The sequence below is a fragment of the Scyliorhinus canicula genome, chromosome 16 (assembly GCF_902713615.1).
Source record: "Scyliorhinus canicula chromosome 16, sScyCan1.1, whole genome shotgun sequence".
Taxonomy (NCBI): Eukaryota; Metazoa; Chordata; class Chondrichthyes; order Carcharhiniformes; family Scyliorhinidae; genus Scyliorhinus; species Scyliorhinus canicula.
This window is the reverse complement of record NC_052161.1, coordinates 112,937,896-112,962,452: the sequence shown is the minus strand read 5'-3', so window position 1 is coordinate 112,962,452 and position 24,557 is coordinate 112,937,896. Positions and strand designations below refer to the sequence as shown.

General features: G+C 47.2%; 1 protein-coding gene across 4 annotated transcripts in view; it reads right to left on the bottom strand.

The window, feature by feature from the left end:
* The window catches only part of LOC119979238 (podoplanin-like), a 74,989-nt gene that overhangs the window by 16,162 nt on the left and 34,270 nt on the right, over window positions 1-24,557 (bottom strand). The window contains exon 1 of one of the 4 annotated variants that reach the window (XM_038821168.1): window positions 19,104-19,409. The exons of the other annotated variants lie outside the window; for them this stretch is intronic. Coding sequence (XP_038677096.1) covers window positions 19,104-19,176 — 73 coding nt within the window. The 5' untranslated portion in view covers window positions 19,177-19,409. Of the gene's footprint in view, window positions 1-19,103; window positions 19,410-24,557 lie in introns of those variants that run through there. 4 annotated transcript variants of the gene reach the window in all.

The window sequence follows — 24,557 nt, the reverse complement described above, 5'->3', positions numbered from 1 at the left end:
GAGGCCACACCTGGAGTATTGTGTTCAGTTTTGGTCTCCTTACTTGAGAAAGGACGTACTGGCACTGGAGGGTGTGCAGAGGAGATTCACTAGGTTAATCCCAGAGCTGAAGGGGTTGGATTATGAGGAGAGGTTGAGTAGACTGGGACTGTATTCGTTGGAATTTAGAAGGATGAGGGGGGATCTTATAGAAACATTTAAAATTATGAAGGGAATAGATAGGATAGATGCGGGCAGGTTGTTTCCACTGGCGGGTGAAAGCAGAACTAGGGGACATAGCCTCAAAATTAGGGGAAGTAGATTTAGGACTGAGTTTAGGAGGAACTTCTTCACCCAAAGAAGTTGAGGCTCCTTCATTACATGTTTTTAAGGTAAAGATAGATAGTTTTTTGAAGAATAAAGGGATTAAGGGTTATGGTGTTCGGGCCGGAAAGTGGAGCTGAGTCCACAAAAGATCAGCCATGATCTCATTGAATGGCGGAGCAGGCTCGAGGGGCCAGATGGCCTACTCCTGCTCCTAGTTCTTATGTTCTTATGTTCTTTAACCAGACTTAAATGTTCCTCAAAACCAACTTGATAAAAAAAGCAGGGGTAAGATCACAATCCTCCAGCCAACACCCAAAGCTCCCAGCAATGCATAACTGGAATAAAGTTTCTACTCAATTCCAAACTTTATCATCTCACTGGCTTTCCTGAAAGGAAAATACTGTTGTATCAACGTGAAAAGAAAAGTGAGTTAGTCCACCATTTCTGAGGCATCCAGGCAACAGTGAAACCTCATACACCATTAGCCCACCCTCTAACCACAGTATTCCTTCGGAAGAAACTGAGGAAAACCTGAGACCAATTCAGGAAAAAGTTCCAGAAAATGCACCTCCACCTTTCGAAGATAATTAAGCAAAAGCCACAGGATATCGCAGCAGTTCCACTTAACTCATCGTAACCACTGCAATCTATAACTGAAATGTCCTCTTTTCACAAGAGCTTATCAAATTATCTTTTAATCAATTGTAATAGCTGCTTATCCAAAGGCACTACACACAACGTTGGTTATGTCACTTTATTCACTGACCCCCCCCGGACCCCCCAACCACCACCATTTTCTCCCTCCTATCCTGCTACTAACCCTTGCTATGGTGATATCAGCCCTCTAATCCTGATGTCTTGAGTACCAATAGGATATCAAGAGGATACGGAGCAACCAAAATAACTGAAGGGATGGAGAGATAGGATTACGGGGAGTGATTACACACTTTGGTCATGTTCTTGCTGCAACACCGGAGATGGAAGAGGTGACATGGTTTTGTTTTTAACCTTCTAGAGAGACTAGATAATGTAGACAGTGACAGGCTGCTTCATTTTGTCCAGAATAATAGAACAAAAGGACGTGGCCTGCTCTTGTGGAAGGAGAAATTCAAAGTAATTGGTGGAAACATTTGAGTGAGCAAATTATAATTCAATGGATTTGGCTCCCTCAGTAGACGGTGAAAGCATTAAATTTTGATGAATTCCAATGCAAATTAGATTTATTTCATAAGGTGATATTTTGGGAGGCAGCGTATGAATAATTTGAGACACAACTTCTGACAAGTGTAGTAACGTTAGTTCGCAAAATTCTCCATGCACCATTGTTGTTTTTTTCTCTCCTAATGTTTGGGTCTCTTGTAAATTAATTGATGGAGATTGATGGCAATGACCAGTGAACGATCCATTATTGTTATATTGTGGAACTATTAGGGTAGTACAAGGCAAACTAGAGAATCCTTGATTTTCATCATCCTGCAGTTCCTATGTTCTCAAATGGCCTCGCTGTGGCACCTTAAACAAAATGTTGGAGCTTTAACTTACTTCCCAAAACTGTCCAGTAAAGCAGCAGAAAGCAATCAGGGAGGCTGCAAGCTGTGAACTGACGTCAGGGGTAAAATAACTACATAAACTGCTCCAGCCTTGTTCCTGTGGTTCATGATGTTATCTGGACTCCGGTGTAGGCAACAGCCTTGAAAACACTGCTTGCTTCCTACGACTTTGAATGTTGTACTAACTATAGCAGAAATCTGGAGGTGACAGACATGTTTTTAAACACACAAATACTTTGCAATTCATTTGTGAAACAATTGAAATCGGCATGAAGGCAGTGGGATGATGGAGAGGTACACAGAATGTCAGGGAGAACTTTTATTGCAGGGACAAGTTTGAGAACAGACTTGGGGAAAGGCACACAAACGCAGCTGGTGTGCAGCGCTTTTGTACCATCTGATATTTTTGTTAGCGAGCTGCATTTTTTCTTAGGGACTTTGATCATTCTAGAAGCAGACGATAGCTTGAGAAACATAAAGACATATTACCAGCTGCTCATGTTCATGGTCAGGATTCAGAAGCGTATGAAGTAACCCATGTTATTGCTGATCTCGGGTCACGTGAGTGTTACACAAAGTGGACTGTCAGATGATGGCGAGCTTTAACCATAATAAGGTCATCCCAAGGTTGAGTTTGCTGCCGCCACTGTCAGGGCAGCCAAGTGGTGTCTCTTGTTGCAAAGAGTTTTGTTAAAAGCAGCTCAAAGAGTATGGTGGATCTGTCAGAGCTTTTAAACTCTTTTTGAAACAGGAAAGGTTTGATTAGGTACAATGTTCTTTCTGTCTCTCACACACCTTCTTACAGTAACAAATAGAGAAAAAAAAGGACTTGCATTTGTATAGCATCTTTCAAGATGTCAGGATGGTCGAACAAACTGGACAGCCAATGAAATACTTTGTTGCAATGTTAAGACTGCCAATAATTCCCGCAAATTGCAATGTGATAAATTAACTGACAACCTATGGTTAAGGGACAAATGCTGGCCAGAACCCTGAGAGGAGCTCCCCTGGTCTTCTACGAAAAGGTGCTGCTGGATTCTTTACAGCCAGTTAAGAGGACAGGCAAGATGTCACCTTTACTGGTGCAGCACTCCTTCAGTGCTGTGCTTTAGTGTCAGCCTAGATATGCTCGCCATACCCCTCAGTCTCATCTCTCCAGAAACACATTCAATTGTCTCCTGAACTCAATTATTCTGGGCACGATTTAATGGCCTCGTTGCGCCTGACTTGGTGACGAATCAAAGCCGTTTAATCTTGTGAGTGGCCTCCAGATTAATACTTTTAAATGAGCTATTAGGTTAATTTAAATTTGCCTATGCTGTATTCTCCCGTGGCCTGGAACCTAACGGCCTCGCCCAGGAGACCTCCCCATGGCGCTGTTTAGCCATGTTCCAGACAAATGTGGAACAGGCGTTACAGCACCATGGGGGGGGGGGGGAGGGTCTGCCAGGCCATTAGAGGCCCCCAGGTGGTTGGGCTCTGGGGAGGTGGTAGCATGGCACTCCCACTGGCACCCAGCAACCTTGGCACTGCCAGTGTGCCCAGGTGGCACTGCCAGGCTGTTCCAGATCTAGGGGCCATAGTCTCAGGATAAATGGACAAACTTTTAGGACCAAGTTGAAAGAACATTTCTTTATTCAGAGGGTTGTGAATTTTTCACATTTTCAACCCCACGGGGCTGTGGATGCTCATTTGTTGAGTATATTCAAGGCTGAATCCAGTGGATCTCATGGAGAATTGAAGGATATGGGGATTAGGCGAGAAAGTGGATTTGAGATCAAACATGATTTTATTCAATGATGGAGCAGGTTTTATGGGCCGTTGGGTCGAGTCATGCTCCTATTTCATCTGCTTTTTTCTTTTCTCTTATGTGTGAGTATGGAGAATGGATTCCCAGAAGCTGTTCAGTGAGGGTGTGTCCTCACCTGACAATTAAAGCATGCGCCCTGGAAAGTGGTCAGGAGCAGGAGCCCCGGCCACCTTCCATTAACCTGGAGCACCACAGCCATTCCGCGTGAGAAACTCAACAAAGAGCAGGAAATTAACCTTGGATTCCTGGCTCAGTGGCTATCGGAGCAGCCTTTAAAGTTCCATACCAGACTTCTGGAGGAACTGCAAAAACTGAAGGAATTATAGGTGCTTGGTCATAACAGAGGTGGATTAAATGGGGGCAGGTACACCGAATTGGAACACCTTTCAGCTGAACCCCTCCACGACTAAATATACTTTGACAATCTAAATGTAGATGTAGCACCAATCCAGTGGTTATCACCGCTGCGGTTAGCACTGCTGCCTCACAGCGACAAGGAGCCGGGTCCAATTCCGGCCTTGGGTGATTTTCTGTGTGGAGTTTGCTACTTTCTCCCCATGTCTGCGTGGGTTTCCTCCGAGTTCTCTGGTTTCCTCCCACAGTCCAAAGATGTGCAGGGTAGATGGATTGGCCACGCTAAAATTGCCCCTTAGTGTCCAGGGATGTGCAGGTTGGGTGGGGTTACAGGGATAGGGCAAGGAGTGGGGGCCCATGCAGGGTGCTCTTTCAGAGGGTCAGTGTAGACTCAATGGACAAATGGCCTTCTGCACTGTAGGGATTCTATTGTATTCCATGGTGAAACCCGGTGTTGCAGCAGCCAGCATGTTATTTTTAAACTTCTGATGAAATATTTCATCAGATCATTTTAGAGTGATTCCTATTCCCTGTTCGCAGTGGAGGGTCTCAGGTCTTAGATCTCGGCCGAGGTGGCAGTTGATATTATTATGGGCCCCAGTAGCCCACAACATAAGCAGTACCTGGATAACAGTGCACCATATCAAGCTCGCCTGTGATGGACTCTGAGGCCAAATAAACCAGTCGACAATGCAGATTCTTGGCATTATTGGTTTTCAATTTCTATATTTAAATTGCCATTTTATTTTACCTTTCTCTGTCCTTAAATAGAAGCGGGGAAAAATGCCAGAAATGCACCACAGGTTAATCAGCGTCTGAGAAACAGTTAGTGCAGCTGTGACCTGACATTAGGGTAATTCAGAAGAAATGTCCTTAGCCAAGATGTTGGACTTTATCATCTGGCTGGGGAACTGACCTTCTGGCATTTTCCTTTCTTAATCTCAGATTTATAGTTTTACAATGTTAAGGGTCATTTTGACCAGTAGCTGGCAACGCATAATATTGGCACGCTGTCTGCAACTCTCCCACAATCAAAGGCCAGAAGCTCCCAACCCCTATTTTCCAAAATGTCCTTGTTGCTATCTCCACATGACATCAGAAGATTCCCCCCTCCTGTTTTTTCCCTTTTCAGCTTTGTGCTATTCCAACATTTTCCACCCAGTGCATCCTGTATTAGGTGTCACAGAGAGAAATGTCTTTTTGAGTTTTGCCCGCATAAGTGTGCCAACGGGAGAGCAAACTGAGCAGCAAGATTCTGTCTCATAATTTGATTAAGACGGAGCTGTATTGAGGCCTGAGGTAATTAGGCAAATGTCTAACACATGAGGTCCATATAGACAGGCACCCTGAGCAAAAAGAGCAACATTTCCCTCGCAAAACTTAGCGACCTATCGGAGAAATGTTAACCAAATCAGAAAAAGGTTCGGAGGGAAAGGCGGAACTGTGCCAAAAATCCCAGATTAGGGCGGAGAGTGAAGACATAAAAGAGAATGGAATGCTTAAAAAGTGTCCTGAGGGGATTGGAAAAAGGAGTTCAAATTTTTCTTGCATGTGATCTGAGCTTTGTGTAGATGCTGCTGTTTAGGAACAACCCCATGGTTCGATGATGAAGTAAGCCACAGTTTGTAGTACCTGACCGTACAGGTACACACGTAGGTACATACTCTCCAACCCCACCAATGACAGCACCATCTCCAGAAACAAGGAGGCAGGTGCTATCGGGAATGTCGGGAAGACTTTCCTCGCAAAGTCCCGCACCTGCAAATACCTGAAACCTTCGCCCCGCAATTCCTATTTTTGTTTCAATGTCTGCCGGTCTTTTAGTCTGCGGCATTTTTCAGGGGGGTGGACAGGCTGATCTCCTCATTTGTTTGGGAAGGTGGCCAGGATAAGGAAGGTGATTCTGCTGAGGGGACAGCAGGCGGGGCGGTTAGGCCTCCCCAAATTTGTTGTATTATTATAGGGTGGCAAATGCAGAGAAGGTGCGGAGCTGGAGGAGTGGTGGTGGTGGTGGGGGGGGGGGGGGGGGGGCACGGGGAGGCAGGGCAGGCTTTGTGGGTGAGGTTGGAGGCGGGCTCTTGAAGGGGGTCGTCGGTGAGTTTGGTGGTGGTGGTCACTTTGAAGATCTGGAGGCAGTTTAGACAGCACTTTAAGTTGGGACTGGGCCAGGGGGATGCCGATTAAGGGGAATTATGGGTTTGAGCTGGGGAGGATGGATATGAGGTTTCGGAGATGGGAAGAGGGGGGATTAAATAAGTGAAGGATCTGTTCCTGGGAGGGCGATTTGCGAGTTTGGATGGGTTGGGCGAGATGTTTGGGCTGGCGTGGGGCGAATGTTTCAGGTATTTGCAGGTGCGGGACTTTACGAGGAATGTCTTCCCAACATTCCCAATAGCACCAGCCTCCTCGTTTCTGGAGGCGGCTGTCATTGGTGGGGTTGGAGAGTGGGCTCGTCTCGCTGATTTACGGGAGGACTTTGGAGGAGGATGGGTCTCCCTGGAGGGGATTAAGGCAGGAAGAGTTGGGGTGGTGCTAGAGGATGGTGTGTGGTGTGAGGTATTGCGGAGGGTAAATGCCTCGACTTTCTGCGCGGGGCTGGGGCTGATACAGCTGAAGGTCGTGTACAGGACGCACCTTACAAAATCTAGGATGAGCTGGCTGTTTGAAGGGGTGGATGATGCCTGTGAGTGATGTGGGGGGAGCCCTGCAAACCATGCGCATATGTTTTGGACCTGCCCGAAGCTGGAAAGGTTTTGGTGGACGGTGTTCAGCACCATTTTGGGGGTTTTACATGAGGACGAGGCCCAGACCCCTAGAAGCCATATTCAGGGTGTTGGACCGGCCGGAGCTGCAGGCGTGAGTGGGGGCAGATGTTTTAGCCTTCACCTCGCTGATCGCATGTAGGTGGGTCTTGTTGGGATTGAGGTCAGTTTATCCACCCTGTGCCTCGGCGTGGTGGGGGATCCTGCTGGAACTTCTGACCCTGGAAAAGGTGAAGTTTGCTCTGAGAGGAGTGAGTGATGAGTTCTACAATTGTTGGGGTTTGTTTTTTAGAACAGTACAGCACAGAACAGGCCCTTCGGCCCTCGATGTTGTGCCGAGCAATGATCACCCTACTCAAGCCCACGTATCCACCCTATACCAGTAACCCAACAACCCCCATTAACCTTATTTTTTTGGACACTAAGGGCAATTTAGCCTGGCCAATCCACCTAACCCGCACATCTTTGGACTGTGGGAGGAAACCGGAGCACCCGGAGGAAACCCACGCACACACGGGGAGGACGTGCAGACTCCGCACAGACAGTGACCCAGCTGGGAATCGAACCTGGGACCCTGGAGCTGTGAAGCATTTATGCTAACCACCATGCTACCGTGCTGCCCTAAATTTAGAGTACCCAATTATTTTTTTTCCAATTAAGGGGCAATTTAGCGTGGCCAATCCACCTACCCTGCACATCTTTGGGTTGTGGGGGCGAAACCCACGCAGACACGGGGAGAATGTGCAAACTCCACACGGACAGTGACTGGGGCCGGGATCGAACCCGGGTTCTCGGCGCCGTGAGGCAGCAGTGCTAACCACTACACCACCGTGCTTTCCCTTGCATTTTCAGGAGTTGGTTACCGTTGACTGTTGAGGGAGGGGACGGGGGGTTGTTTTGTATTGTATAACTTTGAAAATCTGTTGAATAAAAATACTTTCAAAAACAAGTATTACTGTACATTTTTGGCATCACCGCCTTGTCACCCTATCATGGGTTTTGCTGATATACATGTAACTATGAGACTTGACTGGACGATGAGGAAGAAATCCTGCTGGAACCCATCACTGACCATATAAATATCCCTGCTTACGTCCTCACTCTGTCGAAACTGAGAGATGCCATCTCCCAACCCATTCTTCCTTCAAAACTGTGGAACATCCCACTTCCTGAACTATTCCCATCCTTCCACAATCTGCAGGCTTTTAAAGCCAAAACATGATGTTGGTTAACTACTACAAGAACATTACCCTGTGCTCTGCTCTCCACAGTGCCACTGTAATTAAAGAGCTCAAAGTACATCAATAATATGGTTTGTGTTTTAAATATAGGAGCCAGTGAACAAGTAGGATAAATGCGAGTGATGCATGTCATTATATGCACACTTGTAAACACAGCGGTCGCGATTCTATCAATGTGTTCCGCTCGGTGCCGATCCGGGCAGGCCAGGTGAATAGCGGGAGAGGCCCAAATCGGGGTTCGCACCGAGCGTGAAACCTTGCGCAAGTCATAGGGCTCGTGGTGTCCGGCATGATCTGGATCACGCCCTCGCAGAAAAATATATTTAAATGAGCCACTAAGCTCATCTAAATATATGCGGCCTAGTTGAGGCTGCATTCTCCCGCTTAGTACTTGTCTCCATAAGTGGAGACCTGGCGTGATGGGGGTCTCGGAGGCCATCAGAGGCCCCTGGGTGTTTGGGGTCAAGGCAGGTCAGTACCCTGGCACTCCCCCTAGCACCCAGGCACCCTGGCAGTGCTAATCGAGCACCCAAGTTGGCACAGCCAGGGTGCCAGGGGCACTTCCCAGATGCCAGGTTGGTAGTACCAGGGTGCCCAGATGCCAGGTTGGTAGTACCAGGGTGCCCAGATGCCAGGTTGGTAGTACCAGGGTGCCCAGATGCCAGGTTGGTAGTACCAGGGTGCCCAGATGCCAGGTTGGTAGTACCAGGGTGCCCAGATGCCAGGTTGGTAGTACCAGGGTGCCCAGATGCCAGGTTGGTAGTACCAGGGTGCCCAGATGCCAGGTTGGTAGTACCAGGGTGCCCAGATGCCAGGTTGGTAGTACCAGGGTGCCCAGATGCCAGGTTGGTAGTACCAGGGTGCCCAGATGCCAGGTTGGTAGTACCAGGGTGCCCAGATGCCAGGTTGGTAGTACCAGGGTGCCCAGATGCCAGGTTGGTAGTACCAGGGTGCCCAGATGCCAGGTTGGTAGTACCAGGGTGCCCAGATGCCAGGTTGGTAGTACCAGGGTGCCCAGATGCCAGGTTGGTAGTACCAGGGTGCCCAGATGCCAGGTTGGTAGTACCAGGGTGCCCAGATGCCAGGTTGGTAGTACCAGGGTGCCCAGATGCCAGGTTGGTAGTACCAGGGTGCCCAGATGCCAGGTTGGTAGTACCAGGGTGCCCAGATGCCAGGTTGGCACTGCCAAGGGTTGGGATCTGAGGGGGACCATACCAATGGAAGGGATGGAGAGGGGAGTATGAAGGGTTGGGGGTGAAGGGGGGTATGAAAGGGCCTCATAATGGTTGCAGGATGAAGGGCGAGTCATTAAAAGAGGGAATGGGGCCCAGAAGGGGGTGGTGTCCTCAGCGACCCCATGCTGGGATGCCTTCACTTCGGAGTGGAGTGGGGCATGTAATTCCCATGCCTGTGGGGGGTGGCATTTTCTATGGGTGGGGGGGTGTGGGTGAACCCTCAAGCTAACTTAGCGATCGGGGCACCCTTTGAAAATGGCTGCCCGACCTCTGAAGAGCCAGTCTTGCAGGTGTGTTCAGCTCCCCAATGCTGAAACAAATTTCTAAGTGTGGGCTAGACCGGGGAGAAATTCGCTATGGCCCAAGAAAAAAGGCTAAGTCTGAGTGAATCCACATCTGAATCTCACCCAAAAAGCCGGTGGGAAACACCCTGTCAAACTCGCCCAAAATGACAGTTAGAAATTGTTTGGGTGAATCACGGCCAGTATTTGTGCATTTTCCAAAATTTAGAGAACCTTTATGTGCTTACATCATTACCTGCAAATTATTCCAGCAAAATTGTAGCTTTGGTGTCAGATGCCTCTGTCCTTCTTCCATCACTGACCCGTTAGTCCCCAGTGGATGGTGGGAATAGAGCTGGGATGGGGGTTACAGGGGATCAGACGTTTGCCCAGAGAAAATAAATGTATTTCTAAAGGATTGCTAATCTGTGCAATGGAAAGCACAGTGAGTACAGGCAAGATAAGCTGATTGAACTGGCAGGGTCCCAGGGCTGTAGATTTTGAATGCCAGAGGCTAGGACTCAGATCCTGTTTGAAACAAATCTGCTTTATGAATACCGAATGGCAGTTTAACCGCTGCCTGCAGGCACTGTTTACTTTTCCCTAAGACTCATGGCACATCCTGTATTCGATCACATCTTCTCTCCCCAGCCAAGCGGATCTCTTAAACCTCCAAGTTTTTTTTTAGATTCAACACCTCCTGATCAATTTTAGGCGTGTTCCACACCTCTAAAATCGACCACGCAAGAAATGAAAGGCTCACATCCATATAGTGCTTTTCATGACCACCAGTGCCACGGTACATCTACTCAAGCAGGCCAGTGGGGCTTTAGCATCTCACTCCAAAGACAGTGGGCAGGATCGAACGGCCTCGTCGCATCCGACTCAGTGACGCAACCGTCCGTTAAATCTTGCAAGAGGCCTCTTGTGAGATTTGCCACACTCGGAACGCCTTGCGGGAGATCTAACGATAACCCGCGAGACTTTGCAATCTGAATCTTGCCCACACTGGGCATGATCCAGATTTACATATTTTAGTGAGCAGTTAGGCTCACTTAAATATGTCTGCACCAGATTCTCCCAAGGACCAGGAATGAACACCTACAAGGCCTTGCCATGGCACCGTTTAACACTGGTCCACACAAACATGGACCCGGTGGAACGGCTGATGGGAGGCTCCCGGGTGGTCGGGCTCTGGACAGGGTGGTACCCTGGCCTTCACATTGTCATCTGGGAACCTTAGCACTGCCAGCCTGGCACCTTGGCACTTCCACCTGGACACACTGTGACAGAGTGGCACTGCCAGAGTGTTGGAGCACTGCCCAGGTGCCAGGCTGCCGGTGATCGGGTGCCAGGTTGTCCGTGCCGGGGATTGGCCCGGAGGTGCCCTGCCCGTATGAGGTGGGGTGAGAGGGGTTTGCAGAGCTCCTAACAGGAAAGTTGGGGCATTGTAGAGGTCAAGAGATCAGGGCGGCATTTAAAAATGGAAGTGAGGTAAATGCGGCCTTGGTGACCTTTCATTATTGGAACTGACAAAAGCTAATCGAACTGAAATGTTAACTCTGTTTCCCTAAACCTTCCACACTGTTTGCAAACCTTCCACCCTGTCCTGAACTCTACACACATCCATTCACTCATCCATACAACTCCACTTCCACTCTATCGTCCTGCTCTCCACAGGCATTCTTTTCCATCCTTCTCTCTTCCCACATCCCGCAGCACAGGAACAACCTCATCCCATGTAGAATTTCAGCGTCTCAGTTTGTACCTGTACAACATCCAGTCATGTTCCCAACCACACACCTCCAAATCCTTTTAAAAGTGGAGCTTATTATCATCTGCAAACTGGTAGCAAACGGTTACGTGCCCTGGCGTGTCAGCTGTGGGGAGATTGCTGAGTATCACCATCTGAGGCTGGCAGCAAGATCAAACAGACTTTAAAAGAAAACCCACTCACTCCTATTTTCAGCTCTCTGAAGTCCACATTCACACTCTCTGATCAATTAGCTGATTCTGGTCACGACAATAGTGATAGTGGCGCAGTTGGCCTTTGTGTTGGTGTTCCTATACTATGCGTATGTTTGTGTGTGGGGTGTGTGTGTTGTCCACTGACACAGTTCAAGTGGCATCAGGGTAGTTACTGAGCCCACAAAATGACACTGTGCAATGTGGCCTCACTTTGAGGCCCTGGAGATTAGAATTAGAATTAGAATTAGAACAGTACAGCACAGAACAGGCCCTTCGGCCCTCGATGTTGTGCCGAGCAATGATCACCCTACTCAAGCCCACGTATACCTATCCCTGTAACCCAACAACCCCCATTAACCTTATTTTTTTAGGACACTAAGGGCAATTTAGCCTGGCCAATCCACCTAACCCACACATCTTTGGACTGTGGGAGGAAACCGGAGCACCCGGAGGAAACCCACGCACACACGGGGAGGATGTGCAGACTCCGCACAGACAGTGACCCAGCCGGGAATTGAACCTGGGACCCTGGAGCTGTGAAGCATTTATGCTAACCGCCATGCTACCGTGATGCCAGGGGAGAGCGCGGAAGTGTAGGTATAAGGGACCTGCTGCAATAAGTCGTGGGTGGCCCTCACTGCAGATGTGTGTGGTATCAGCTCACGCCACAAACTGAGTATCACAGCTGTGGCCTTCTGGTCAATGCTGCTGTTCATTTATATAAATATGTCAAGAGTATATTTTACATGTGTGTTTGGAATAATCTCAGGGAGTATATCAGGAGGCTGTTTGTTTATGGTTTAGAAATTATATTTGACACTGATGTCTTTCCACAGAGGCATGTTTTCTTTCAGACAGGGGTACATATGCGCCCTGAGTACCCTGACAGTGTGAGCAATTATAAACATATAGTATGTGAGCCTCTCTCCTACCGCCTATATAAACAGACCTGCGTTGCTTCCGAAGGTTTTAGCAACTAGGTTCAAAGAACACTTGAACACACCAGGCGCTGGAGGCCATAGGTTCACTGAAGTCGGGCCTCAAGCCTCATTTTTATCATTGCAGAGAGCTAAGTCATCTGTTGCACTTCCAGAGGCAACTTGCCGCTTTGCTCTGCTCAAGTTTGGACTGGCAGCCTCTCCCTGAAATGAAATGAAAATCGCTATTGTCACAAGTAGGCTTCAAATTAAATTGCTGTGAAAAGCCCCTAGTCGCCACGTTCCGGCGCCTGTTTGGGGAGGCTGGTACGGGAATTGAACCGTGCTGCTGGCCTGCCTTGGTCTGCTTTCAAAGCCAGAGATTTAGCCCTGTGCTAAACCAGACCTAGTGGCGGAATGGAAGGTGGGATAGTGAGGGAGTAGTGGCGCCACATGAGATAGATTTTTAAAAAGATAAGTGGCCAATGTGGCTCCTTTAAGCATGACTGATAAGACCATATTTAGACGGGCAGCATGGTGGCGCATTGCTGCCTCACGGCGCCGAGGTCTCAGGTTCGATCCCGGCTCTGGGTCACTGTCCGTGTGGAGTTTGCACATTCTCCCCGTGTTTGCGTGGGTTTCGCCCCCACAACCCAAAGATGTGCAGGGTAGGTGGATTCACCACGCTAATATGCCCCCTTAATTTGTTAAAAATGAATTGGGTATTCTAAATTTTTTTTTTAAAGACCACACTTAGACCAAAGGTCCTGAGCAAACCAGATGCCTGCTTTGGGCAGCACTGCCCATTGAACCTAATGGGTCTTTAAACAGTTTCACATATGCCTGTTTGAAGTGGCCATCAGGGCTGTCAGGAAATACCTTTTACAACTATGGAGATGCACAAAACACAGACACGCATTGGCTATGGGACAATGTACCCCAAAATGGATGCTCTTTGCCCCATTTTGCTGCAGGAAATCTGGATCTGCCATAATCATTAGTTTCCAAACTGGTTTCTCCTTCCAGGCTCTATTTAAAAGTACATCTCAGTTGCTGGTATTAGTTAACCAGTGGTTAATGCTGTTATTATTTGTTTGCTAATTAGAAGTGTATGACCTGGAACAAACTACTTCCTGGTCGTTCTCTAAAGTTATGAGGAAAACAACATTCAGCCAATCAAGCCCAATCCTTCCACAAAAACTAAGTACTGCAGATGTTGGAAATCTGAAATAAGAATAGAAAAATATTGCAAGGGTTCAGCAGGTCAGGCAGCCTCTGTAGAGAAAGAAAGGGTTAATATTTCAAGCCTGTACAACTTTTCTTTACAACTCTGAAGGAGCCATGAAATACTGGGCGTGATTCAGTGGCATGGATCGGACATAATTGGTGAATCATGCGCGAGCCCCAAATCAGCTCCACGTTAGGCGCTGCGCCGATTGCGAGTCACCTAACTCGCTCTGCCCAGCGCGATCTAACGGCTCATTTAAATACCCGGTTGCCGGATTCATCCAGTGCCTGGGACTCACTGGCTATGCCTAGGAGAACTCGCCAGGGTGCCTTTTAGTGCTGGGCCACACAAATGGTGACAAATGGCACCTGGCGGAGGGGGACCTCCCATACCATTGGAGACCCTCGGGTGGTCGGGACAGGGCAGGGTGGCACTGCCCCATCACCTGAACACTTTGGTACTGCCAGTCTGGCACCCTGGGAGTGTCAACTTGCCACCCTGGCAATGGCACTGCTGGGGTGCCAGTTGGCAGTACCAGGGTCAGGTAAGGGGGACCTTCCAAGTAGATGGAAGCCGAGGGGCATTCCCAGGGGCCTCCCCAAGGTTGGGGGGAAGTGAAGGGGGGGGTTGAAAAGCAGGGGGGGCCTAAAGGGAGATGGGAGATGGGGGCTGGCAAGCAAAATGATACCCCGATCTGTGAGAAGCCTTTCCTGCCGGTAAGCTTCAGCTCACCAGCAGGAAATCACCCTAAATGTGGCTTGGCAGGGAGAAACATCCCGAGGCCAAAGAGAAAAAGCAAATTGTTGTTGAACGGCAGGATGTTTCATTGTAGCTGCCCAGAAACACTCCACTAAACGCACCCGACAACAGACTTGAATCCACTGAATCGTACCTAATGGGCACAATCTAACCAAGATTCCCAGGCAAGCGTGTTTAGCTGGGTGTTCCCCAGTTCTGAGAAGCACCACGCTATCTATCGGGACTCTGGTTCAATTCGGGGCCTCAGCGGGAACTCCCCAACAAGGCCAAACTTAGTCCCATTTCCTGCACTGAAGAGCTATCCTCACCGAAATCCCTCAGTGCAGGGAGAGATCGGGATGCCGTTTACAAATGGCTTCTCAATCTCTCAACCCCCCCCCCCCCCCCCCTCCCCAGCAAGGGGGGGGTCCTCAGACCCTCACCACACCCAGGCCCAATCCCCAGGATGGGACAAATGGCAGCCTGGCAGTGCCACACCAGTGCCACTTTGGCACGTCCAGGGTGATAATGCCAAGACAGCACCAGCAGTGCCAGGGTGCCACCCTGCCCAGAAGGCAGAAGGCAAGCACCTGGCAGCCTCCAAACCTCTGGGAGACCCCCCCCATGAGTGTTCCGTCTGGTCCTCGTTTGTGAAGACCAGCACTGAATTACACTCACCTGAGGTCTGCGAGGCAAAGGGGTTAGAGCCCAAGGCCTCGGGTACCTCAGGATGTTTCTGAGACAGTTAGTCTCACTCCAATATGCAAATTTGCAAATTAGTGATCCCGCCCACAATGGGCGGAAATCAGATCAAGACGTCTCACTAGATTGGGTTAGATCTCGCAAGGCATGGCAAGCCGAGTAGATCCCGGAAGAGGGATCACCCGGCAACTACCGGCCGTGCCACTCTGTCTTTCGGGCGCAACACGGCCGGGAGATCTCCCCCATTAATTCTGTTTCTCTCTTCACACATGCTGCCAGACCAGCTGAGTCTTCCCAGCATTTTCTGTTGTTATTTTAGATTTTCAGCATCCCCACTATTTTACTTTTAGGTTAACGCTTCAAGTTTGGTGATATTTCATCTAACAAAAGCAATGCTAACCACTGTGCCACTGTGCTGCCCCAATATTATTGAATATAATTGTTTATTGGTCTTTTGGCAAAGATCAAGCCCAAAATGAGGTGCAATGCTTTTCTTATCAGATTGGGTCTTGTGTGTCTCTTGTGGAGACCATGAATAGGCTTCAATTTGAATTTAAATAGTTTTTTTGGAGCAAACAATGAGATGGATTAAGGGTTTCCCCTATCCACTCTGCGCATTGGCTTTGTAACTTTAAGGATTGGATAAAAAAAATTAAATTATTATTGAATATTTTCAGGGTGTCAAATTTTGTTTTATAATGCTCCTATGAAGTGCCTTGTGGTGTTTTGTTACATTAAATAGACTATATAAAAATAAGCTGCTGTTGGTGTTATTGTTCCAGACTATTTGGCACTTGATGCACTACTCCTTAACCTCATCCTGTCATCTCCCAATATCCACACACATTTATTTTCCAACACGCGCATCTAGACCAGGATCAGGATTATGAATCTCAGCAAATTTCTTTCTCGGCGGGCGGGGGTGGGGGGAGGGGCTGCACACTGGATAAACTCGCTGGGGGATGGAGAATATTCTTATTGCTTTTAATATTCACCGAATGAATGGGCGAAAGCTGCTCATTTCCATGGAACTGACATCAGAATGATGCAGCTGTCAAGCCACATGTGGCACCGAGAGAGAGAGAGAGACAGGACAGGCCTTGTCTATCATCTCAGATGGTTGACGAGAGAGGTGGGGCCAGTTGAGTTAAGGAGGCTCCAAGTGTGGCAAACTAATGTCAATTGTCCCGGATTATAGACAACTTTATATATTGTATTCGTTGGTTGAGACTGCCCACACTCATTCCTATGAGTTGACAAAGAATGCTTTCATCCATAAATTTTGGTTGCATTAAGATCCATGCTCAATGGTGAAATGCCAGTGTCAACTCACTACACCATCCTGCCACTCTCGCAGATTGCTTTTATCTTGTTCTTCCATTTGTATTTTTTTTATACCATAAACCCTGTTGCAGGTAGAGAGCTGAGGCCCTGAAAAAGGGGAGGAGAGCCAGCCTGGAAAGATGTGCGCTGCTGGATTTTATTTATTTTCTGTCCAGAGAAACATTAGCCCAGAATAAAGAGGGTCTAATTAAACAGCGGGAGAAATGGTGCCGGAGAGGCGAAGGTGGAAACACAGGATGAGGTTTACATTATATATGATTTGATACCCAGACTGGTATCTAGTTTGACAAACTTGTTTACAAGTGGTAGTGCGTATAACCAACAGGAGCTGGTTTTCAGCCACATAAGTAATAAAGGGACAAATTGAGCGGATTCTGCTCCCAGATTCATTGTGTCACCGCAGCTACAGAATTCCATACTGGTGTAACTTTCAGGAAACACAAACTTGTAGCGTGGAAACAGAAAAATACCATGGAATGGTGTACAAAACCAAAACTTTCATCCATCAGTGTGCATGAACGAGATGTTCACAGCTTCACAGCTCCAGGGTCCCAGGTTCGGTTCCCGGCTGGGTCACTGTCTGTGCGGAGTCTGCACGTCCTCCCCGTGTGTACGTGGGTTTCCTCCGGGTGCTCCGGTTTCCTCCCACAGTCCAAAGATGTGCGGGTTAGGTGGATTGGCCATGCTAAATTGCCCGTAGTGTCCTAAAAAGTAAGGTTAAGGGGGGGTTGTTTGGGTTACTGGTATAGGGTGGATACGTGGGTTTGAGTAGGGTGATCATTGCTCGGCACAACATCGAGGGCCGAAGGGCCTGTTCTGTGCTGTACTGTTCTATGTTCTATGTTAATCTTGCATAGTTCTGTTCTGCCATTTATGATTCACACAAATATATAAATCTCAAGCATTGAAGCCGAACAGATGAGGGAATAAAGTGATTGGACGACGAGAAGATTTCCACTGAGCCAATAAGACAGTTTGGTCTGTGTTCCCATTCCTAAACACTATCCTGTGTCCTCCTTTGGAAAATAAAGAGTGTTGACTCTTTAGTGGGCTGTGTTTCCATGGGTGCCAGTCATCCTCCATTCCTTCACCCATCTGACCAACTCGGGTGGGCCTCTCATGTGAGTTTGGCCCTATCTTCAACAGACAAATGCAGGGATCCAAAAGCATCTTATGTACCATTAAATACTTCCAGAGTGTAATCATCGGTGATGTACAGGCAAATACAGAAGCCAGTTTGTACAAAGGAATTTTCTACAAGTGCTAAATGACCAATTATCTATGTGTGATGGTTTAGTTGAGCAGGAGAGAATTCCCTTCTCTTTAAATAATGATATGGGATCTTTTATATCCACTGGACCAAACAGATAGGGCCTTGTTTCAGCACCACCAACAATGTGGCACTCCCTCAATACTGCACCAAAGTGACATCCTCAATTGTATGCTGAAATTCTGGAGTGGAATTTGAATTCACAAACTTCAGAGGTGAAAGGGCTACCAACTAAGCCAAGGCTAGAGATTGCTCCGCACATGCTGTTTAGATTATTAAATCCCCAATACAAAAGACAGGAGATGTGTACTTGTTTCCAGAAATGCCATATTAGGTAAGGACAAATCAGAGGCGACCTTTATTCACACCTAAAACGGGGTTAGGACTTAACTTCTTCTTGAACCATAACATGGACTCTTCTTGAAACTGATTTGCCCTGAGGCAAATTTTGAATATGAAGCAGGAAGCAGGACTCCACATTAAAGGGAACAATTGTCACTTCATTCCCATCACTCCCATTCCTGACTCCTTTCCCCTTCTCCACTGCTGTCAGCCCAAGTCCCACAATCCTCTCTGTTACCTGGCCCTCATGACTCATGGCTTGAACCTGAGCAATTCCTGACTTCCAAGACATTCCCAATACTCAGCCCAGCCCATGCCCTGACCCAAGCTTCAAGACACCCTGATAAACCCTGGTCCAGGCCCTGATTCCTGACAATACTCAGGGCAGTTAATGAGACCAAAGTGTATTGCCCATACCGACATCAAGATGAGGTCAGCAAACTCAGCAGAGCCACATGCCTGAATGATTCAGTCCCATACGATGGAGAATATTTTACAGTTATCCACTCAGCCATCAGGATGTGCATGTAGCATTTTCCATTAGAATGATTAATCATTCAGTGATAACATTGTTATCAGTCTGTTGGAAATTTGTTTAACACTAGCATTCCTAAATGCCTTTATTTACTTCTATTAGAGATGCAGCATCAGGACAGAGGGCTTATCAGAAAACTGGACCCAATCCTCATCAAAACTGCTACAGTGTGTATCTTGGAGTGATTTCAAAGCCTTAATTTTGTCCCACAGTTTTTAACTTTGGTGAGACTTCAATGAGGATCCTGCCGTCGATCCATTTGCCATTTGCTTATTCACGATCTAAATAGAACAGCCTCAGAAATGTTAAGAGTGAGATTTCTCACTCACTGTAAACTATATTTCAACAAAGTGTGCGCTCGTCCAATATTTGTCTAATCCTGTACTCCTATTCGGTTGTAAATTAATCATGAAAATCAACTTAGAGCCAATTAAGACCCCAAAATACCACACAGAATATTTCAGAGTTAGAAACCACCCCCCTCTGGACCCCACCAATTTGAAAGAATCATTTTTCTTACCTCTCTGGGCTGAAATACAGAGGAACGCAGCCAGCGTCAGGAGAACTAGGTGTCCGAATCCCATCTTGTACATTCTTATTTAGTTTCTGAAAGTTAATCTGCTTCTCAGCTTTAAAATTAAAACTCTGCAAGATCCAGTAGGTACGTGGAAAGCTAAATTGCCGAGCAGCCTTTCAAACCAGACTTTGACAAACTTTGCAAGCAGTCTGGGAGAAAACAAGGAACAGCCCCAGCTTCCAGACTCCTATATATTTGGGTTGGAAATTTTGCAGGAAGAGGCACTGTGACGCCTCTCATAGTGAAGTGGATTGGGTGTGGATCAGGGTGGGTGGGGGTGGAGGGGTGGGCCTCAAGGCACAGGGGAGGGGGGTGGGGGGGGGGGGAGTTTGAATGATGTCAGATTCAGGATAAGCTTAAGACTCACTCAGTCTGTACCCACTTTAAACAGTGTGGGTCGGTGCCAGCAGTCGAGACCTTTCATCTAAAAAGAATTCAGTTCTTTGAGATATATTTAGCGAGGAGTTAAGTGGGGGATGGCCGAGAAATTAATGGCTGTGTAATTTGTTGTTGGAGAAAGAGCAACTGTAATGAAAGCATTTTTAAATTATTGATTAAAATTCTTTCAAACATCCCAAAATATTCCATACCAAATCACAAACTAAACAAACATTTGCTTCCTGTTTTATTAATACTTTTCCCTATCAATTACCTCCTCTGACAGTTTCAACTCAGGTACTGCACGCTCTCCTGCGCCTGGGCAAATTCTTTGACTGTGGAGGATGTAAAACCAAGTTCAATTCCTGTTGTCAGTGGATATTTGCTTTCTGGGGCAACTTTCCTGCCTTTATTGCCCTGTAGGTTTCAGTCAACAAGGGAGGTATGGATTCGTAGACTTGTAACACCCCAGGAGGGATATCTTCATCAAAGTAATATAAGGGGGTATATCACCCATCTTATCTTCGTCCATTGGATATTTTAAGAATGGAATGGGAATCAGGCAGGTTCTGGGGTGGATGGTTCTCTCCACTGGATTATTCTTAGACAAAAAACTTTCCATTTTCTGCCCCCTTTGCTCACTACCTACAATTCCAGAAATTAGGGGGGTGGACGGGGGACCTCCTACCTGAAACCAGCTTGAGCTTCACTGAAATATGATAACGACGTATCCCCACACTGTCATTCCTCTTTCCCACCTTTATCCCAGGTCTCTGCCACTATAATGCAAGTCCAGATTCACCTCAATCACAATACGTTACAATTTACATGGTAAAAATTAAAGAAAGCATGCCCTTGTGATCAACAACAAGCTAAGCCCTCTAAGAGAGCACACTCATAGTTGGCAACTAGTGTGGGGAATTGGCCTCACAGGGTCCGATTCAGTTAGGAGCTAGATGCCGGGCAGTGCCACTTGTTGTTGGGACTCCTCCTGTTGACATGCAGATTAGACAGGTCTGGCATAGCCAGTGACGGTAAAGGCCTGCTGCAGCCTCTAGCCTGCCTTAACCTCTTTCCAGGCATGTCGACGTACAGGCCTTGGACCGTGGAATGAGTCTGAGGGAAAGCCTCTTCAAAACAATCTTAGGAAAGGCCGTCTCCATTCAAGTAGTGGACGAACAAAGGGTTAGTCCTGAGTTGCTCATTCTCATGTCTGCACATGTTGCCTTTCCCTTATTTGCGAGTCATTTCTTAATTCTACCCCACAAATAAGGGCAGCACGGTAACACAGTGGTTATCACAGTTGTTTCACAGCTCCAGGGTCCCAGGTTCGATTCCTGGCTTGGGTCATTGTCAGTGCGGAGTCTGCACGTTCTTCCCGTGTCTGCGTGTGTTTCCTCCGGGTGCTCCGGTTTCCTCCCACAGGCCAAAGATGTGCAGGTTAGGTGGATTGCCGATGGTAAATTGCCCTTAGTGTCCAAAAAAGGTTAGGTGGGGTTATGGGGATAGGGTGGAGCTGTAGGGCTAGGGTTGGGCTGTGGGTTTAGCTAGGGTGCTCTTTCCAAGGGCTGGTGCAGACTCGATGGACTGAATGGCCTCCTTCTGTATTGTAAATTCTATTTTTTTTAAATCCCCACTCGCCCACCCACTTTCATTTTGAGAATGGTTGCACTGTAAATTCTATGATTCTATGATACTCTTTGAATCATTCCAGGGGCTTTCAGAATTGTGTCCACCAACTATGACATTTCCATTCAATTGCCCCATTCCTCTAAATTCCATTTTGAGGCTCCCGACCATAATATTCTCCTTACCCCTGCCCCAGTGTGCACCAAAGTTTGGTTAATAATTCTGAAAATGATCTGGTCGAGAAAATTTGATTGCTGACTCACAAACACTGTAATCTCTTGGACCTCATTTACTCCAGTGGATGAACATGCAACAGCGGTCAATACAGCAAGATAAGAAGCTGGCTGATTTTCCACTACAATCTATGGAGCCAGATCAGATGTTGAGGCCCGGATTTTCGCTATGACGGAGAGGCTCTTCACCTTGGCAAATATAGCAGAAATAGCTGAAAGACCTAAGGTCCACCCACAAAACTCCCTCGGAACATGATACTTCTTATTTAAGTGGGGACAAGAATGGAGTTGGGCCGTTTTCACGCTTGCACTATTTACGGAGGTTGCTGGTCATTTTCATCATCTGGGAGTTTGGTAGGCCTGGAGTGTGAATCGCACATGTGCAGGTTGGACCAGGCAACAGTTGATCTACACTTGGTGGATTTGTTCAGATGGATAAGTTACACCTTTGGATATTATCTTGGGACACATTTGGGGACAGGGGGTAAGGCATACATTCGGATTGTTAAAAGTAGACATGGCTGTGCGCTGGGAGTGCATAAACTCCATGAACCTATCAAAATTGTCGAGTGTCTATCAGAGCTATCAAAGAACTGTCAAGCTGTCAAGGAACTATGAAAACATATTGGAATTGTTAAAGCAGCATAAAATTGTCAGTGCTAACAAAGAACTGCCAGGCTGTCAAAGAACTGTCAAAGTTGTCAAAAACCGTAAAATTGTCAAATACTTGTCCAAGCTGCCAAAGCTGTCAAAGAACTGTCAAAGATGTCAAAGGGGACGGCATGGAGCTATGTGTGCCTTGGGAACTGGGTGGAGGGCATGAGGTGGCATGGATGGACCATGGGTAGTGTTTAGGGGGAGGTGAGGCGATGTGAGGGTTGGAGGGATGCATTATGTTTTAATTTTTTTATTTTGGACACAGAGTTGTAGTGCCCAGGCAGCCGCTGTCTGTTTCCACAATCGGCATCTCCTCACTTCTTCCTATTTTGTCCATCCAAACTCATATTCTAGCCCAGCCCCCACAACGTGAAAATCTGACACCCAGGCAGCTATTTTTTAAGGTTCCGTTCACAGAGCCAGGAATTCTCCTATCCCTGCACTCCCGACAAAGGGAGCAAAAATGCGGGCCTGAGCATTGGGACTTTCTGTATGGAATAGCTACAGTTTGCCTCAGTAACGGTCAACGGCAGGGTTCTGAGGAATGTGGAGGAACAGAGAGATCTTGGGATTCACGTCCACAGATCTCTGAAGGTTGCCACTCAAGTGGATAGAGCCGTGAAGAAGGCCTATAGTGTGTTAGCGTTTATTAACAGGGGGCTTGAGTTTAAGAGCCGCGGGGTTATGCTGCAACTATATATGACCCTGGTGTGACCACATTTGGAGTATTGTGTGCAGTTCTGGTCACCTCATTATAGGAAGGATGTGGAAGCATTGGAAAGGGTGCAAAGGAGATTTACCAGGATGCTGCCTGGTTTGCAGGACAGGTCTTATGAGGAAAGGTTGAGGGAGCTAGGGCTTTTCTCTTTGGAGTGGAGGAGGATGAGAGGTGACTTAATAGAGGTTTATAAGATGATGAGGGGGATAGATAGAGTGGACGTTCAAAGGCTATTTCCTCGGATGGATGTAGCTGTTACAAGGGGGCATAACAATAAGGTTCAGGGTGGGAGATATAGGAGGGATGTCCGAGGTAGGTTCTTTACTCAGAGAGTGGTTAGGGTGTGGAATGGACTGCCTGCTGTGATAGTGGAGTCGGACACTTTAGGAACTTTCAAGCGGTTATTGGATAGGCACATGGAGCACACCAGAATAACAGGGAGTGGGATAGCTTGATCTTGGTTTTGGACAATGCTCGGCACAACATCGAGGGCCTAAGGGCCTGTTCTGTGCTGTACTGTTCTATGTAAACAGAGCTTTAAGCGAACTGTTCTGTTCCAGTGGTGCATAAGAGAGTACTTTGGGCATTTCAACATTCTGTACTAATCTTAGCTTGCACTCATCTTAGTTTGGCTCGCTTACCTCTGATTCAGACCGTTGTAAATTAATGATGCATTCTAGAATTTTACTGCATAATCTAGGCTGATGCTCCAGTGCAGCTCCAAGAGAGGGCTGCATTATTAGAACTGCTGTACGTTGGATGAGACATTAAACTGAGGCCCCATCTGCCTGTCCTGGTGGTCTAGTTAGATGCCAAAGATCGCAATCATTATTTAAAGAAATGCAGGTAGTTCTCACAATGTCCTGGCCAACAGTCCTCTGTCATTCAACCAACAAAATTAACCAGCCATTCCTTGCAAGGTTTGGATACTTGATGTGCACAAAATGGCTGCTGTGGACAACTGCAGCACAAAATAATTCACTGTTTGTAAAGTGCTTTGAAACATTGGTACTTCACAGGGTTTTTCAGAGTACCTTGGAGTGACAGTAGTTATAGCGTCTTTAAAGTTTGTTTAAAGTGATTTCCATGAACAGCTGCCAATAGTTTTATTACTTCCTTCTTACTATCCTGCAGCATGTGTTGAGTTTGCCTGAATGCAGCATCATATCACTGAGAACAGAGAGCAGTCCGGATGAGCAAGGAATATACAATCATTCCGTACACTGCACCCTCGACAACAACGCTCAATTACGCACTCAGCTAAAGATCTATGCTAAAGATCCAAAACTGCTAACGTTGCAGAACTGCACAACTGCCATTATTGATGACACATTTTCAACATCATCAACCACAGCAATTTGTATTTGTATTCACATGAAAAGGCATAAAGAAGGGATTATTAGGAGAGGGTGACTGGAAACCTGGTCACAATGGTGGGTTTTAATGAGGCCTCTAACAGAAGAGAGAGGGAGATGGAAGCAGAATCTGAGACAGGGAATTGCAGGGGCCTCGGCAGTCAAGGGTATGCTCATCAGTGGTGGGGTGAAGGGAAGGGTAAGACTCACAAGAGGCCATTGAGTCTGAGGCATTGGAACATTTGGCAGGGGTGTGATTGCAGCCTGTAAACGGTAAGAGAGTTATGGGGGGTGTGAGACCAGGTGTGAAGTGTGAGTGCTGAGTCAAACACAACAGAAAAAATCCAGGTTCAACATCAGGCATTGATTATACAGCACCTTTGGCATGCTTTAGAAAGGGAGAAAGGAGAAGGGAAAAGGGAAATAT